This window comes from Sus scrofa, chromosome 5 (genome assembly GCF_000003025.6).
Source record: "Sus scrofa isolate TJ Tabasco breed Duroc chromosome 5, Sscrofa11.1, whole genome shotgun sequence".
Taxonomy (NCBI): Eukaryota; Metazoa; Chordata; class Mammalia; order Artiodactyla; family Suidae; genus Sus; species Sus scrofa.
In genome coordinates this window covers 16,037,664-16,052,858 of record NC_010447.5, presented here as the reverse complement: position 1 = coordinate 16,052,858, position 15,195 = coordinate 16,037,664, and the positions used below count along the sequence as shown (strand labels likewise).

Below are 15,195 nucleotides of genomic sequence, written 5' to 3'. Positions count from 1 at the left end.
AGATGTGGCTGATGGTGCTTGAATCAGTTTTCCCCATGGTATGGCTCAGGAACTTTGATGATAAAAGTTTTCTTAGAGGAAGATAATAAATAAAGTTTCTTATTTTCAGTCCCTCCCGTAAAGATAAATTCTGGATTCAAATGCAGATCAAGAAAATAGGTCAAGAGCACTCCATCTTATGCCTCCCAGTGATAATTTCATCATGAGGCTCCCTAAGATACTAAGAGAGCTAGAACTGGTTTTGCCTTATCCTGAAAGTGACCACATAAAGCTTTTCCCAGAGCTGATACTGATACAAATCTGTAGTTGTGGACCAGAGGGAGCTCTTTCTTAAAGAACCAAGGAATAATTCCTCAATTTTCAAAGATCTAAAAGTTGTAAATTAATAATAATCACTGCTATCACCATGGACTCTTAGAGATAGAAAAAAAATCTTACACAGTGTCTCGTATAAACCTCTTAGATGACGAAACCCAAACCCAAGAGTTAAATTACTCGACCAAGTACACATGACTTGGGACTAGAACTGGGTACTAATAGGTAATTTCTTTCTCACGACTCTTCCTAGTTTCCTGATTTCTTCCCTCAGAGCTCCTGAAAATTCTAAGTATTTCTGTAATATTTTGATGAGGCAGGAAGTTGACCATGACCTCCGATATTTGTGTTCAGGAAGAGCTTAGACTTGGTGCTGCTCTTCCCTCCATTTAAGATCTTCTTGATCTTTGGATATAAGGAAACCTACCATTTATTAAGCACAAAGTCCCTTGTGTTAGGGGCTCCATATGTGTTCCATCATTGAATACCCGCAAGATTCATGTAAATTAGACCTGCTTCTTACATTTTAATGAGCATATGAATCCCTTGGGAATCTTGTTAATGCAGATTCTGATTTTGCTGGTCTAGGGCGGGGCTCGAGATTCTGCGTTTCTAAAGGAAAAGCTTTTCCTTTTCTGCATTTCTAAGGAAAAGCTAATAATGCTATTGATCTGTGAACCTTATATTGAGTAGCAAAGCTGTTGATACTCTCTTCATCTTATAGATGAAAACACTGAGGTTTAGAGAGATTACAGGCAGTAAATGGTAGGCCGGTGATTTAATCTAGGTCTTTCTGACTTTAAACCTCAAGATGTGATATAGGAAGCCAGGGAAAAATGGAAGGAGAGCTTAATGTTCCAGTATTTCTTAAACAGGTTACTTCTCAAGCGAGTCAATGGCAGAATCCAGGACTAAAACGAAAAATCTTGGCTCCAAACCAAGTCTTTCCCCCTTTTCCTCTTGTTCCCCTAATCAGGATCTTGGCTTTATTCTTAGTAAACCATTTTTAGAATTGGCTTTTGTGTTTTCTCCATTACAGGTTTATTGCCAAACCCAGTGCCCTTCACATTGGCATCCAGGACAGTTGTCCTTATCAGGTCCAACCTAATGCCATCCTTGAAAAGGTGTTCATATCTATTACCAAGGTAAGTGGGCAAAGAAACAGAGAGGAAGATTCATGTGGGAGGTTGTCCCATAGGGCTGGGGAGGGGGGATAGAGAGCAAGTATTTCCAAGGGTAAAGAGAGTATGGGGTGATATTCCCATTTGGATAGTCCATAGAGCTATTAGGAGAACTTTATCCATTCAGGGAAATACCTTTGGCCAGGATCCCTTAAATAAGTCAAGTCCACATACATTTGAGCTTTAGGCCTAGCAGCCACCATTACCCCTTCTCACCCGGACACACATCATATTTTGATTTTGTTTTTCGCTGCTCTAGCTGTTGTCACTACCTTGTTGCATAGTCAAGATAGGGATGGCACTGACAGCCTTTGCAGTTTGGGTTTTTAATATCTCTTATGACTCCGCTTGGGCTAGAGGGAGAAGACCAAAGATGCGTATGGGTGAGTGGTAAAGGTCCTTGATGTGTGAAATAGCACTTCTTACTAACAATGACGTTGAGGAAAGGTAAACACCACGTAAGCCACTATAGTTATCACCCCTTTGCCCCTCAGCTAGTCAGAGAGATTTATGAGAGGTTTGAAGAGAAAAGGATGTTCTGACTCTGTTTATGCATCGACAGTATCCTGATGAGAAAAGGCTGGAGGGCCTGTCAAAGCAACTGGACTGGGATGTCCGAAAAATCCAATGCTGGTTTCGCCATCGGAGGAATCAGGACAAGCCCCCAACGCTCACTAAGTTCTGTGAAAGCATGTAGGTGTGCCAGAGGAGGTGGGGAGGAAGGAGAAGGGTGAGGTATGACTAGACTGAGGTTTTGTTTTGAAAATCACTTGTCTTGTTAGGCTAAGTCAATGGATGTGGAGGGCTGACTCTATTATAGACTGGAAAGTAAGGGAACTGAAAACCTAGTCACCCTTAGTTTCTTGGGCATGCTTGTCCCTAAGCTAGATGTAGTTCCGTTTTGTTTCCCTTTTCTAAATAAATTGGGAGTGAATTCATATACCTGCACTTGTGTAGCTAGATATGCACACACTTGTACACCTTGGTAGAGATAGTACCACCTTGCTCTAAATTGACATTTTAGAGGGAAGCATCCCTTTTCTGGACATATCGTAGTTCATTTCACTGAATTTTTACTAATTATCCACTGGACACAGAGCACTGCATTTATCATTGGCATGCAAAAAAAAAAAAAAATTAGACACTGTCATCAGGGAGTCTGATGTGGAAGTAAAGTTGACTAAAGCCAGTATACCCTGTGGAAATCTATATTAAACAGAGGCCATAAGATTTTTATCTCTTTGGCTTTTTAGGAAAGTATTTGTCCCTATTATGGAAAATTCATTTCTTACCAGTAACTGTCTTTTTTTTTTTTTTTTTTTTTGTCTTTTTGCCTTTTTCTAGGGCTGCTCCCACAGCATATGGAGGTTCCCAGGCTAAGGGTCGAATCGGAGCTGTAGCTGCCAGCCTACGCCAGAGCCACGGCAACATGGGATCCGGGCCGCGTCTGCAACCTCCACCACAGCTCACAGCAACACCGGATCCTTAACCCACTGAGCAAGGGCAGGGATCGAACCTGCAACCTCATGGTTCCTAGTCAGATTCGCTAACCACTGAGCCACGACGGGAACTCCACCAGTAACTGTCTTATAACCAAATCTGCTATCTTGCCTTCTTTAGCCTCAAAGGTTTTCTTCTGAATGAATATTTCTCTAATATTTCTCTCTAACACTCCTCGCCCATCCAGGTGGAGATTCACTTTTTATTTATGTATATTCTGCTACGGAATTAGATTTCTCTGGTCGGTGAGTCTGAACTTTTCCTGATTTTCTTTTGGGTTCTAATTATTCCTACATTACTAGAGATAAGAATTAAATACCTTTCTATCTCTATCTCTCTCCTCCCCCTTTTTCCTTTGTGATACCCAGAGCCCAGGTTTACAGGATAAATAGATTGTCTTCTGTCTGTGGCCTGACTTCAAAGAAGAATTTCAGGCTTTTTGATTTTTATGAGCCTTTTTTTTCCCCATTGTGCCACACTGTTTTCTTCTAAATGAAATAGTTGAGGCTTTAAAATATGTGAAACAAAAAGAAACAGAATTGAGGGAAGAGAATATACAAATATAAATCATATTTGGAGATTTTAATACCTTTAGTAATTGACTAAATCACTAGACAAAAAAAAAAAATCACTGAGAATGTAGAAGATTTAAACAACACAATCAACCAATTTGGCCTAATGACATTTATAGAACACTACATCAACAGCTAAAGAATATGTATGTATATATGTTTATATGTGTGTGTGTGTGTGTGTGTGTGTGTGTATGTATACACACACACACACATATATATATTTGGCTGCACATGGAAGTTCCCAGGCATCAGGGATCAAACTCATTCCACAGCAGTGATAACACCAAATCCTTAACCTGCTAAGCCACCAGGGAATTCCAAATATATGTAATTTTTAAGTGCACCTGGAACATCAACTAAGATATGCCATATGCTAGGCCATAAAATAAGTCTCAGCAAATTTTAAACTATTGAAATCTTAAAAAATGTGTTCTCTGACCATAATGGAATTAAATAGAAATCAAAAGATATTTAGAAAATATTTGGAAGTTAAATAACTCTTTTAAATGACCCAAAGATCAAATAAGAAATCGCAAGGGGGAGCTCCACTATTGCACAGCAGATTAAGGATCTGGCATTGTTGCTGCTAAGGCATGGATGGGTTTGATCCCTGGTCTGGTGCAGTGGGTAGGTCACAGCTGCAGCTCATATTCAATCCCTGCTCTGGGAACTTCCATAGCTGCAGGTACAGCAAAAAAAAAAAAAAAAAAAAAAAAAAAAAAAAAGGAGGAAGGAAAAGAAAAGAGAAAAAAGAAATCACAAGATAAATTAGAAAATATTTTGAATTGAATGGAAAACACAATATGAAAATTTGTGGGATGCAGCTAAACCATGCTTAAGATGCTTTAAATGTTTATATTAGAAAGAAGAAAGCTTTTGGAATTCCTGTTGTGGTTCAGTGGTAACGAACCTGTCTAATATCTGTCCATGAGAGGATGCAGGTTCAATCCCTGGCCTCACTCAGTGGGTTAAGGATCTGACATTGCCGTGAGCTGTGGTGCAGGTCGCAGACACGATAGGCAGGGCTCAGATCCCACATTGCTGTGGCTGTGGCATAGCTCCGATTCGACCCCTAGCCTGGGAACTTCCATATGTCTCTGGTGCAACCCTAAAAAGGCCAAAAAAAGCAGTGAATGTTATAAACAACTTATTTATTCTTAATGGCTCAACCACTTTATGTATTTATCTTTTTAGAGCCGCACTCATGGCATATGGAAGTTCCCATACTAGGGGTCAATCAGAGCTGCAGCCCACTGGCCTACACCACAGCCATAGCAACATGGGATCCGACCCGAGTCTGCAACCTAAACCACAGCTCATGGCAATGCTGGATCCTTAACCCACTGAGTGAGGCCATGGGTTGAACCCACATCCTCATGGATACTAGTCAGGTGCATTACCACTTAGCCATGACAGGGACCCCTGTTATGAGCAATAAATTCGACAACTTAGATGAAATAGACAAATCACCTAAAGGACATAATTGAAACTCCATTAGGAATGATTACTTTTGACTTTGGAATCTTTGGCATGGAGGTCTCTCTCAGTTATTAAATTAAGTCATTATCTTCCTGCCTCCCAGTGCCCTGTGTATCCCAGAAGGTGATGTTTCCAAACGCTATCCTAGAGCTCTCCTTATTTACCTCAACGCATGGTTTCTCTCTTTGTAATAACACTTGTTCTAGAAGAAAAGTCTAGCCATATATTGACCCTTTAAGGATCCCTTCAAAAAGGATTCCTTTTCTTTCCCATCTCTCTTTTGCCCCAAGCAGAGAGAGAAAGGGATTATATAGATAAGCCAGGGAGAATCCTGAAGACTGACTTGGGTTATCCGTTTTCTTTTAGTCACCTTGGTTCTGGGACACCCGACAATGCTGGCACAGTTACCCTTATCAGGTAGGATCTGAGTCCTTTAAAGACGTGGGCCTGATGTGTATGTGTACAATGGGGGTGGGCAGGAGTTCATGGCCAGTCCCAGGGCAGATGGCACATTTCCTGGGTATTCTTAATGATTAGGGATTGAGATATATTTAGGGTATCTATTTCCGGGGTCCCCATAATAGTGAAATCCAGAGATTTATTTGTTCCTATATTCACTCAATTGGTCTGGAAAGAAAAGCAGCTTCCTGGCACTTAAGGGGGTGCTTTCTGGTTCAGGTGCCCCTTTTGAATCCCTTAAGAGCATCTTGGTTCTGGTCTGTAGCAGAAAAATGTAAGGGGGTTGCTAATAGGGTAGAAGAAGGGAAAGCCTCAGCGTATTTAATCCCCCGAAAAGCGCTCATTGCCCAGAAATCTAGACACATTGACTTGATTGTGCCATAATATGTATTAACCTTATCTGATCTCTGAAAGATGAGAGCTGAAGATGTGGGTGTGTGAAAGGGGAGAGGTTCGAGTCTCCACACCAAATCCAAAATCTGTTAGCTATTGCCCATCTTGGAAGATAATGGAAAGGAAGAATATTTAGGAATTGGGACCATGGGTCCTCTGAGACAGAGAAAGTTGCAGAGATGGAATGAGTCTTTGACTAGCTGGTATTCTAACTACTTCTTTCTCTCTTCCAGCCTCTCACAAGTGGGCTTTATTACTATTATATCATGGAGTTGGCTTTCTATTGGTCTCTTATGTTTTCTCAGTTTACAGACATTAAAAGAAAGGTAAGAACATTGGCTCCCTCAGCTCCCTGACATTGCATCCTCCTTTGCAGCAGCCGTCATTGTTGTCATTGTAAGATTCTCTGCCCTGATTGGGACCACAAAAGAGAGAGAAATTAGGTTTTTGGGTTTTTTTTTTTGTCTTTTTGCCTTTTCTAGGGCTGCTCCCGCGGCATATGGAGGTTCCCAGGCTAGGGGTCTAATTGGAGCTGTAGCCGCCGGCCTACGCCAGAGCCACAGCAACGCGGGATCCAAGCCATGTCTGCAACCCACACCACAGCTCACGACAATGCCGGATCCTTAACCCAATGAGCAAGGCTGGGATTGAACCTGCAACCTCATCGTTCCTAGTCGGATTCGTTAACCACTGAACCACAACGGGAACTCCAAGAAATTAGGTTTTATGGGACTTTTAGCTCTTTGTAATCTTCTCAGCAGTAAGACCTGACTAATGGTGATGTATATTTTGAGACACTCAGAGCAGCCCAGGATGAGAATAGTTAACCAGCTAAAAAGCATACCATTTTCCTTGTTTTTTTCCCATGGTACTTATATATATAAAGTTCAGGGAACTAGTCAGAACTTAGGGATAACAAGGCCTGATTCCAGAAAAGCTAGATTCCAGGAAAAGCCTTGCTTCCAGAAAAGCTAGATCTGGCTTTTTTTTTTTTTTTTTTTTTGGCATTGGAGACACTCTTCCCCCCTCTGTTCTCCCTTCTTGGTGACCCCACTTACCTAAAGAAGGTCTACTGGAAGGAGTGTTAGATGATTTAGTTAACCCTTTTCTTGCTATTGTTTAGGAAACATTCAGAAAAGTGATTTTTTTTTTTTCTTCTTTTTAGGTCCACACTTGCGGTATATGGAGATTCCCAGGCTAGGGGTCTAATTGGAGCTACAGCTGCCGGCCTACACTACAGCCACATCAACATGAGATCCGAGCCACGTCTGCAACCAACGCTACCGCTCATGGCAACGCCAGATTCTTAACCCATTGAGCAAGGCACAACCTTATGGTTCCTAGTTGGATTCCTATCCTCTGCGCCACGACGGGAACTCCAAGAGAAACGATTTGATTTACTCACATAGTGGCGAAATTGGAAATGACTTGTTTTTTATAAGCAGACAGAAAGGGCAAAATCTTCACCCCTTATTGGTATCCATCTGATATAATGCAGTTCCAGCAGCTCTAACCCTAATCTGTCAATAATTCATGGTTATCTTTGCTGAGGAAAATCAGGGTTAGCATTTGTGGGAATGGACTGAAATTTAATCTGGGTTATTAGTTGTTGTGTAGCCTAGAAGCTTGATACTCAATTCAGATGCCTTTTACCCTCCTATGGTTAGGAAACATGTCTCCTTATTAAACTTTTAATCTATGATACATATAAAAAGGTTTGTAATATATACATAGGTTTTAAAACATACTAGAATGTATATTTGTGAGCCCATCCCCAACTCAAGAGTTAGAACACACCCTTGTATCTGTCTGTGGAGAGCATAGACTTGACATCTTGTTTCTCTGATACAAATTTACCTGCCTTCTCCCATCATCTGTCCCTCACTGGGCTGAGAAGTATTTATTAGATAATGTCTAATAACTCAGGTATTTAGAGATTTCTTTTTCCAGGTCTAACCTTGGCATGAGAACCCAAGAGGAAATGGAGCTTTAAATCTGAAAGCAAGAAGCACTTGTATTAAGATGGGTGGCTTAGCATTTCTCCAACACGTTTTGGAATAGTTTAGCTTTGTCCCTCCACAAACCTCTCCTCTCTGTTAGGTCCCTTTGGTTGAAAGTTCTTTCATGGACACAGAAGAGTGTTAGACTCTGAAGAATAGCCAAGATCTAAGGCCTGTACGCCTGACTACCACCCGGGAAATTATTTCCAAGTGTCAGCTCAGCATCCAAGCTCTACGTGTTCTGCAGCCACCAAGGAAAATAACTCTTTTCTCAGCTTTGTGCTATATTAACGTAGATTGTGGGTCAATCACTGATGTAGAGGGTTGGGGCTGCTCCCTGAGGGAGAGTCTAAACAAAATGGAACTTCTAAGGGATGGGATAAGATCTTCCAAGAACAGTGCAGGGCATTGAGCTGGCTAGCAGCTCTGTGGCCTTGCCTTTACCTGCCTCGTCTGTTTCCACGCCTTCCCAGGACTTCCTAATCATGTTCGTGCATCACTTGGCCACCATTGCGCTCATTACCTTCTCCTACATCAACAACATGGTTCGAGTGGGAACCCTGGTCATGTGTCTCCATGATGCCTCAGACTTTTTGTTGGAGGTGAGGCCCCAACTCCTCTTTCCTCCCTATTCTTTCTTTCCTTTTCTTCCTATCTGAGAACTGGTTGTCTCCCCAACTCACTTCTTGCCTTCCTTTCTCCAGGCAGCCAAGCTGGCCAATTATGCCAAGTATCAGCGTCTCTGTGACACCCTCTTTGTGGTCTTCAGTGCTGTTTTTGTGGTGACCCGTCTAGGAATCTATCCATTCTGGTAAGTGTAAGGGCTGCAGAACTGTGGTAGCTATGTAGCCAATGAAACCTTTCATTGGTTTAGGGAACAGACCACCAGGAACTCGGTTGCTCTGCTTTTTCTTTTGTCTTTTTATAACCACACCCGCAGCATATGGAGGTTCCCAGGCCAGGGGTCTAATCAGAGCTGTAGCTGCGGCAACACCACAGCCACAGCAACACCAGATTCAAGCCACGTGTGTGACCGCCGCCATGGCTTGCAGCAACGCTGGATCCTTAACCCACTGAGGATTCGGAATGGTTCAATCCCAACCCTGGGAGGCCTGGGATCAAACTCATATCTTCACAGAGATGTCAGGTCCTTAACCGGCTGAGCCACAATGGGAATTCCCTCTGCTTTTTCTTTGACCTAATCTAACCCTTTACGAACCGTCAAAGGACCTCGTTTCCCTTACATAGTATTTCTAGTGAGGTGTGATCTAGACGGGGAGCATCCAGCTCACTTGGCTGTAGCTCTCCTGACTCATCTCTGAGGAACAGTATTTATTTATGCCTTCTCTGGCACTGATTATGGAATTTTCCAGTTCTTCTTGCTTGTTTTCTTGCTCTGTACCATCTCCCCAGCCCTGACCAATACACAGGCACACACGCCACTCTCACTTCTACACTCACTATGGTACAAAGTCATTGACTCTCAGGGATGGAGATTCTGCTTAGCCTGAAGGAATCAGCTACCAGTTGTCCTATATGTGCCTGAGGATCTGAGTAATTCCTAGGGTTATGATTAAAATTGGTGTCCCAGGGAGTTCCCACAGTGGCTCAGTGGTTAATGAACCCGACTAGTATCCATGAGGACACAGGTTTGATCCCTGGCCTCGCTCAGTGGGTTAAGGATCCGGCGTTGCCGTGAGCTGTGGTGAAGGTCGCAGGTGTGGCTTGGATCCCGAGTTGTTGTGGCTGTGGTGTGGGCCTGCAGCTACAGCTCCGATTGGACCCCTAGCCTGGGAACCTCCCTATGGCCCGGCTGCGGCCCTACGAAGACAAAAAAAAAAAAAAAAAAAGAAAAGAAAACTTGGTGTCCCAGTTTTGTGAAACTGCATATTTGAAGTGATATGTAACATGACTTATTTTATCAGTTCCTAAGATTTCTGTATCTTCCCCTATCCCTAAAGATAGAAAAACTCATCGGCTCCCTTTCTTTATTCTTTTCTCTCTATGGATGGATATCCCTGGAATTTCAGCTGATGGAACGTATGGGGAGAAAACAAAGCGTTCCAGGGAGTTTAGATTCATCTCTGTCTGCCTGGCTTTGACTCCAGAATCTGATGATTGGCTTCCCTCTTACAGGATTCTGAACACGACCCTCTTTGAGAGTTGGGAGATGATTGGGCCCTACCCCTCCTGGTGGCTCTTCAATGGCCTTCTCCTGATCCTACAGGTTCTGCATGTCATCTGGTCCTACCTGATTGCACGAATTGCTTTCAAAGCCTTGATCCGAGGAAAGGTGAGGGTACCAGGTGGCTTCTTTCTTTGGGGCTGAGTGGGAAGATAGGTATTGCTAAATAGAGCTTCTCTCTCTCGCTAGCCTGGTGAGCCCCATCTACACGAACAGACCCAGCAAAAAGCCTAGGGCTCCAGAGTTTTTATCTTGGAGTGTTTCGCCATCTAAGACCTCACTTAGATGCCAGAGAAGGATTGGCCTTCTCCCTGTCCGTTAGGAATGACTATTGTGAAATAATGAACAGGATTAGGTTTGGAGGTGGCCTCAACCATTTCCTGCCCCTTACTACCTACTTCAGTGGACTTCATGTTTTTGTTTTTAGCATAGGAGCCTTTTTTTGGAGGAAATCATATGCAGAGCTCCAATGTATAAACTGTTAGATTTCCTAGGAATAGTATGTTATATTCACAAGCCACCCCAAGATGACCACACTGTGTTGTTCATGATACAGCTTATGGGGGAGTTCCTGTCACGGCACAGTGGAAACGAATCCAACTAGAAACCATGATGTTGTGGGTTCGATCCCTAGCCTTGCTCAGTGGGTTAAGGATCTGGCATTGCCATGAGCTGTGGTGTAGGTCATAGACACAGCTCGTATAGTGCATTGCTGTGGCTGTGGTGTAGGCCAGCAGCAACAGCTCTTATTAGACCCCTAGCCTGGGAACCTCCATGTGCCGCAGGTGTAGCCCTAGAAAGATGAAAAAAAAAAAAAAAAAAAAAGATACAGCTTATGGGGGAGTTCCCATCGTGGCTCAGTGGTTAACAAACCAGACTGGTATCCTTGAGGACACGGGTTTGATCCCTGGCCTTGCTCACTGGGTTAAGGATCTGGGGTTGCCGTGAGCTGTGGTGTAGGTTACAGACATGGCTCAGATCTGGCATTGCTGTGGCTCTGGTGTAGGCCGGCAGCTGCAGCTCCAATTCGACCTCTAGCCTGGGAACCTCCATATGCCATAGCTGCAGCCCTAAAAAGACAAAAAAAAAAAGATACAGCTTATGTAAGGGACTAAGTACTGGCTTCACTCTACTGTGTTATGAGGCAAGGGTGTTAAGTGAGATAGGTCTTTAGGGTTTCAAATGCCCATCTTATGCCAGGAGCCCAAAAGCACAAAGAAAAGGTATCATTCAGTGATAAAACTTGCAACCGAACTTAGCAAATTCTGAAGCAGCCAGTTAGGCTGTGATTAGGCTGGAGATTTAGCCTTCAGTATATAGAATCCTGAGGGGAGGGCCTCTGGTAGAGGACACCCTGACTCCAGGAAAAGGGATAGGGTGTTTCCCAGGTATATATGATCTTTGGTGTCACTGTTCCTTAGGCTGCCGTTGGTTTCAGAACTTGCTCAGTGTGCCTGTGCATCTTACTGTAGCTACTGGACATCTCTCTTCTCCCCTGCTCTTCTTTCCTGACCAGGTGACCTGTCCAGGAAGGATTAGACCCAGACTCTGTACTCTCCACCCTTTTCTCACCTCCTTCCTTTTCTCTATGCCTGGCGGGAGCTGGACAGTTTCATCTCTTGCATGTAAGTGTATCTGTGCTTCTCGTGTTCAGTGAAGCATGTCTGTCTGAATGTGTTTCTCTTCCTTCCTTCCTGCCTTCCTTTCTGGTTCCCTGTGTCGTTTCAGAGCTTGTCCTCTCTCCTGACCTCACTATGCCATTGTTCAATGGAGCTCAAATTGCCAGATTCTTTTTTTTTTTTTTTTTTTTTCTATTTTTCCTTTCCTTCCTACCCCTCCCTTCCTTTTGAGCCTTCCCTTTATGTCAAATCAAGACACACTGCCCTCTGGTGGAAATGTCCCAAAGGTCAGATAATCATTATCTGTGTTCAGAGGTCAATAGCTGTACTAATAAACCATAGACTCTTAGAGCTAACCAAAGCAAGTAACCTACCCCTTGGCAAGAGCAATTGTTGTTTTGTTTCCGTCTTACCCCCTCTTCTTAAAAAAAAAAAGCCTACATTTATTATTCTTGAGTTTTGGAGGGCAAAATCTGACATTGGTCTCATTGGGTATCTCTCCTTTACTTTTATGGTCCACGGTAGAGAATTTTAAATACCTTGCCTGGTATACAGGATAGTTTAGGTTGAAAAACAGTGCTCTGATCCTTCATTTGAAAGTACAGAACAAATGCTGAAGTTGAGAGGCTCACAGATTCAGAGAGTAGCGTGCTTGGGACTGGGATTCTTTTCTCACTGACTGCCAGTCTGCTTTTCACCATACTGTGTATCTTGGGGACACTAATGCTGCTCAAGAGAGGTCATCTTGCTGCTGGAAAAAGGGAGAGAATTGGAGAAACAGTGTCATAGAATGTTGCTAGTTGAGCCCAGGAAGAGAAGAGCTAATAATAAAGGCCTAATTGTGGACCAGCTTTGGTGATAAAGCAAAACTGAGAATAACTATAACTGCAGTGGCCACAACCACCAGACGATAGAAGCAATGATGAAAGCCATATGTATTGTTTGTGTGGCGTTTGCTTTCTTTTTTTCTTTTTTTAGGTGGAAGAGGAGAAAAGGTGTCTGTGGAGTTTCCTTCAAACCTAAACCAGGATCAGTGAATGATTTCAGCCCTATTAGGCTGGTCCTGAAAGATGAACCCCTCTTCCAGAATAGCTACTTATTCCATTGAGAACAAAACCAGAGGTGATGAGAGAGAAACCCAGAAAGCTGGCAAATGATATTCACAACAGTCACCGTGGTCCCGATAGTATTTTGAGCCAGGTGCCACCAGAAAGTAGGCTAGATTGGGAACAGTGCCCAGACATGGGCTCTGTGGGCTTTGTTTTTCGTATGATTGCAGAAGAGTCCTGTCCTCACCTTTTGCCTTCGATCCCATCCCACCCAGGTATCTAAGGATGATCGCAGTGATGTGGAGAGCAGCTCAGAGGAAGAAGATGTGACCACCAGCACAAAAAGCTCCTGTGGCAGCAGCTCCAGCAATGGTGCCAATCGGGTGAATGGTCACATGGGAGGCAGCTACTGGGCTGAAGAGTAAGGTGGTTGGTGTGGGGACTTAAGCACAGATGGACTTGTAGGGCCACTGGCAACCTACTCTTCTCCAGCCTCCCCACATCCGCACTCTTGTGACGAGGGGGTGTGCAGGGCATTGAGGAGAATCAAAGAAACAAATATTTTCACTTTTTTAAGAAAACTCTACCATTGTGTATTTAATAGCCTCGAGTTTCTTTCAGTAATGTTATTTGATTTGCTTTGTGTGCGTGCGTGCGTGTGTGTGCATATGTGCATGTGCATTTGTGCATATGCCTGACTTTCATTGCCTGGGTGGGGCACACAGTTTTGAACTGGGGGCAGTAGGCCTTGCTGGTCCTCTTTGAATCCACCTCAATCCCAGATTCGACTGCACCTTGAATTATGCTGGCTCCGGAATATCGCCCCCCTTGTTGTTGCCCAAGGCTCTTGAGACTCCGGCCCTCTGAACGGAGAAGCCAAGTTCAGCTCCAGGTTTCTGCACTGTTCCTTGTTCAGAGCTGACATATTTCACATGAAGTTGTGTAGAAACAGACAAACCTGCATGGATAGTCAGGATTGCTGTGGCCCCTAGCTAGGCTCCCTTCCTACAACCTGGTGGTGACAGGGACAGCTGCCGGTACCCTGCCCTTTGTTCAATGGTACGCAGGGAGTGGGGGGTGGGAGGAGAGGCTGAGCTGAGGGCTGGAGGACAACAGCCACTGGGTGTGCTGTTAACGGTTTATACTATTGTTTACTTTTCTGTGATTAAAAGTGCTTCAACCCTCATCTGCTGTCTCAATCTCTTTAGTGCCTCCCAGTTCCCTGAATCCATAAGCTAATTAAGAACTTTGCAGGTCTCATTTAGAGGCTCTTGGACACCAAGGTTTTCCTTTCTGTGCATGCTGGAAAGAGAGTACCTGCACATTAGGGCTTCATATTGTAAGAAAAAAATAAATGTGTAGTGATCACAAGAAAAAATGCTAAGCATAGAAACGCAGGTATATTGCCAGAGCTAACAGGGGCTGTTGTTGTAGAGCTGTGACTCCTTGAGTATTTTCTGTGTTTCCCATTTTATTGAGTAGAGACTGACAGTTAACATCTGGATTGCAATAAGTGAATCTAAGCAGATGTTTTCTCTTTTAGCCTATGGAGAAACGGTCTTCCTAATCTAGATTTTTTTCTTGTTGAGCTCAAGGCAAAATTACCAATAGTAGTATTCCTCTCTTAAAATAATTTTCCATTTTATGAATATTCACATTATCAAAATATTTCCAGGTGCTGTTGTATACATTAAGACACATGGAGAAGGAGTTCCCATCGTGGCTCAGTGGAAACGAATCTGACTAGTATCCATGAGGATGCAGGTTTGATCTCTGGCCTCGCTCAGTGGGTTAAGGATCTGGCATTGCCGTGAGCTGTGGTGAAGGTCAGAGATGAGGATTGGATCTGGCGTTGCTGTGGCTGTGGTGTAGGCCAGTGGCTACAGCTCCAATGTGACCCCTAGCCTGGGAATCTCTGTATGCCACAGGTGTGGCCCTAAAAAGACAAAACCCAAAAAAAGACGTATGGAGGGGCTCTCTTGGAGTACAGTGGGTTAAGGATTCTGCGTTGTCACTGCACCGGCCTGGGTTGCTGCTGTGGTGGTTTCAATCCCTGGCCCAGGAACTTCCACATGCTGCAGGCACAGCCAAAAAAAAAGACATGGGGTGCTTCATTGTTTGAGAGATGGATAAAAATTGAAAGAAATAGGAGTCCTTGTTGTGGCTCAGTGGGTTAAGAACCTGACTAGAATCCATGCGGATGCAGGTTTGATTCCTGGCCTCGCTCAGGGGATTAAGGATCAAGTGTTGCCATGAGCTGTGGTGTAGCCCACAGATGTGGCTTGGATCTGGCATTGCTACAGCTGTGGCATAGGTCGGCAGCTGCATCTCTGATTCGACCCCTAGCCTGGGAACTTGTATATGCCTCAAGTGTGACCCTGAAAAGTAAAAAAAAAAAAAGGAAATAGGTTGTTTTAAGAATCAGATACTTGTTTGATGT

General features: G+C 43.7%; 1 protein-coding gene across 2 annotated transcripts in view; it reads left to right on the top strand.

Annotated features, from left to right (window-relative positions):
• CERS5 (ceramide synthase 5) overlaps nt 1-13,941 on the top strand; it is a 31,186-nt gene extending 17,245 nt beyond the window's left edge. Inside the window, exons 2-11 of one of the 2 annotated variants that reach the window (XM_021091643.1) lie at nt 1,355-1,460; nt 2,059-2,189; nt 3,184-3,241; nt 5,417-5,467; nt 6,136-6,228; nt 8,376-8,504; nt 8,607-8,713; nt 10,039-10,195; nt 11,604-11,712; nt 13,031-13,941. In XM_021091643.1, the coding sequence (XP_020947302.1) occupies nt 1,355-1,460; nt 2,059-2,189; nt 3,184-3,241; nt 5,417-5,467; nt 6,136-6,228; nt 8,376-8,504; nt 8,607-8,713; nt 10,039-10,195; nt 11,604-11,712; nt 13,031-13,038 (949 nt within the window). In that variant the 3' untranslated portion in view covers nt 13,039-13,941. The remainder of the gene's footprint in view (nt 1-1,354; nt 1,461-2,058; nt 2,190-3,183; nt 3,242-5,416; nt 5,468-6,135; nt 6,229-8,375; nt 8,505-8,606; nt 8,714-10,038; nt 10,196-11,603; nt 11,713-13,030) is intronic. The other variant, XM_021091642.1, reaches the window with a different exon arrangement.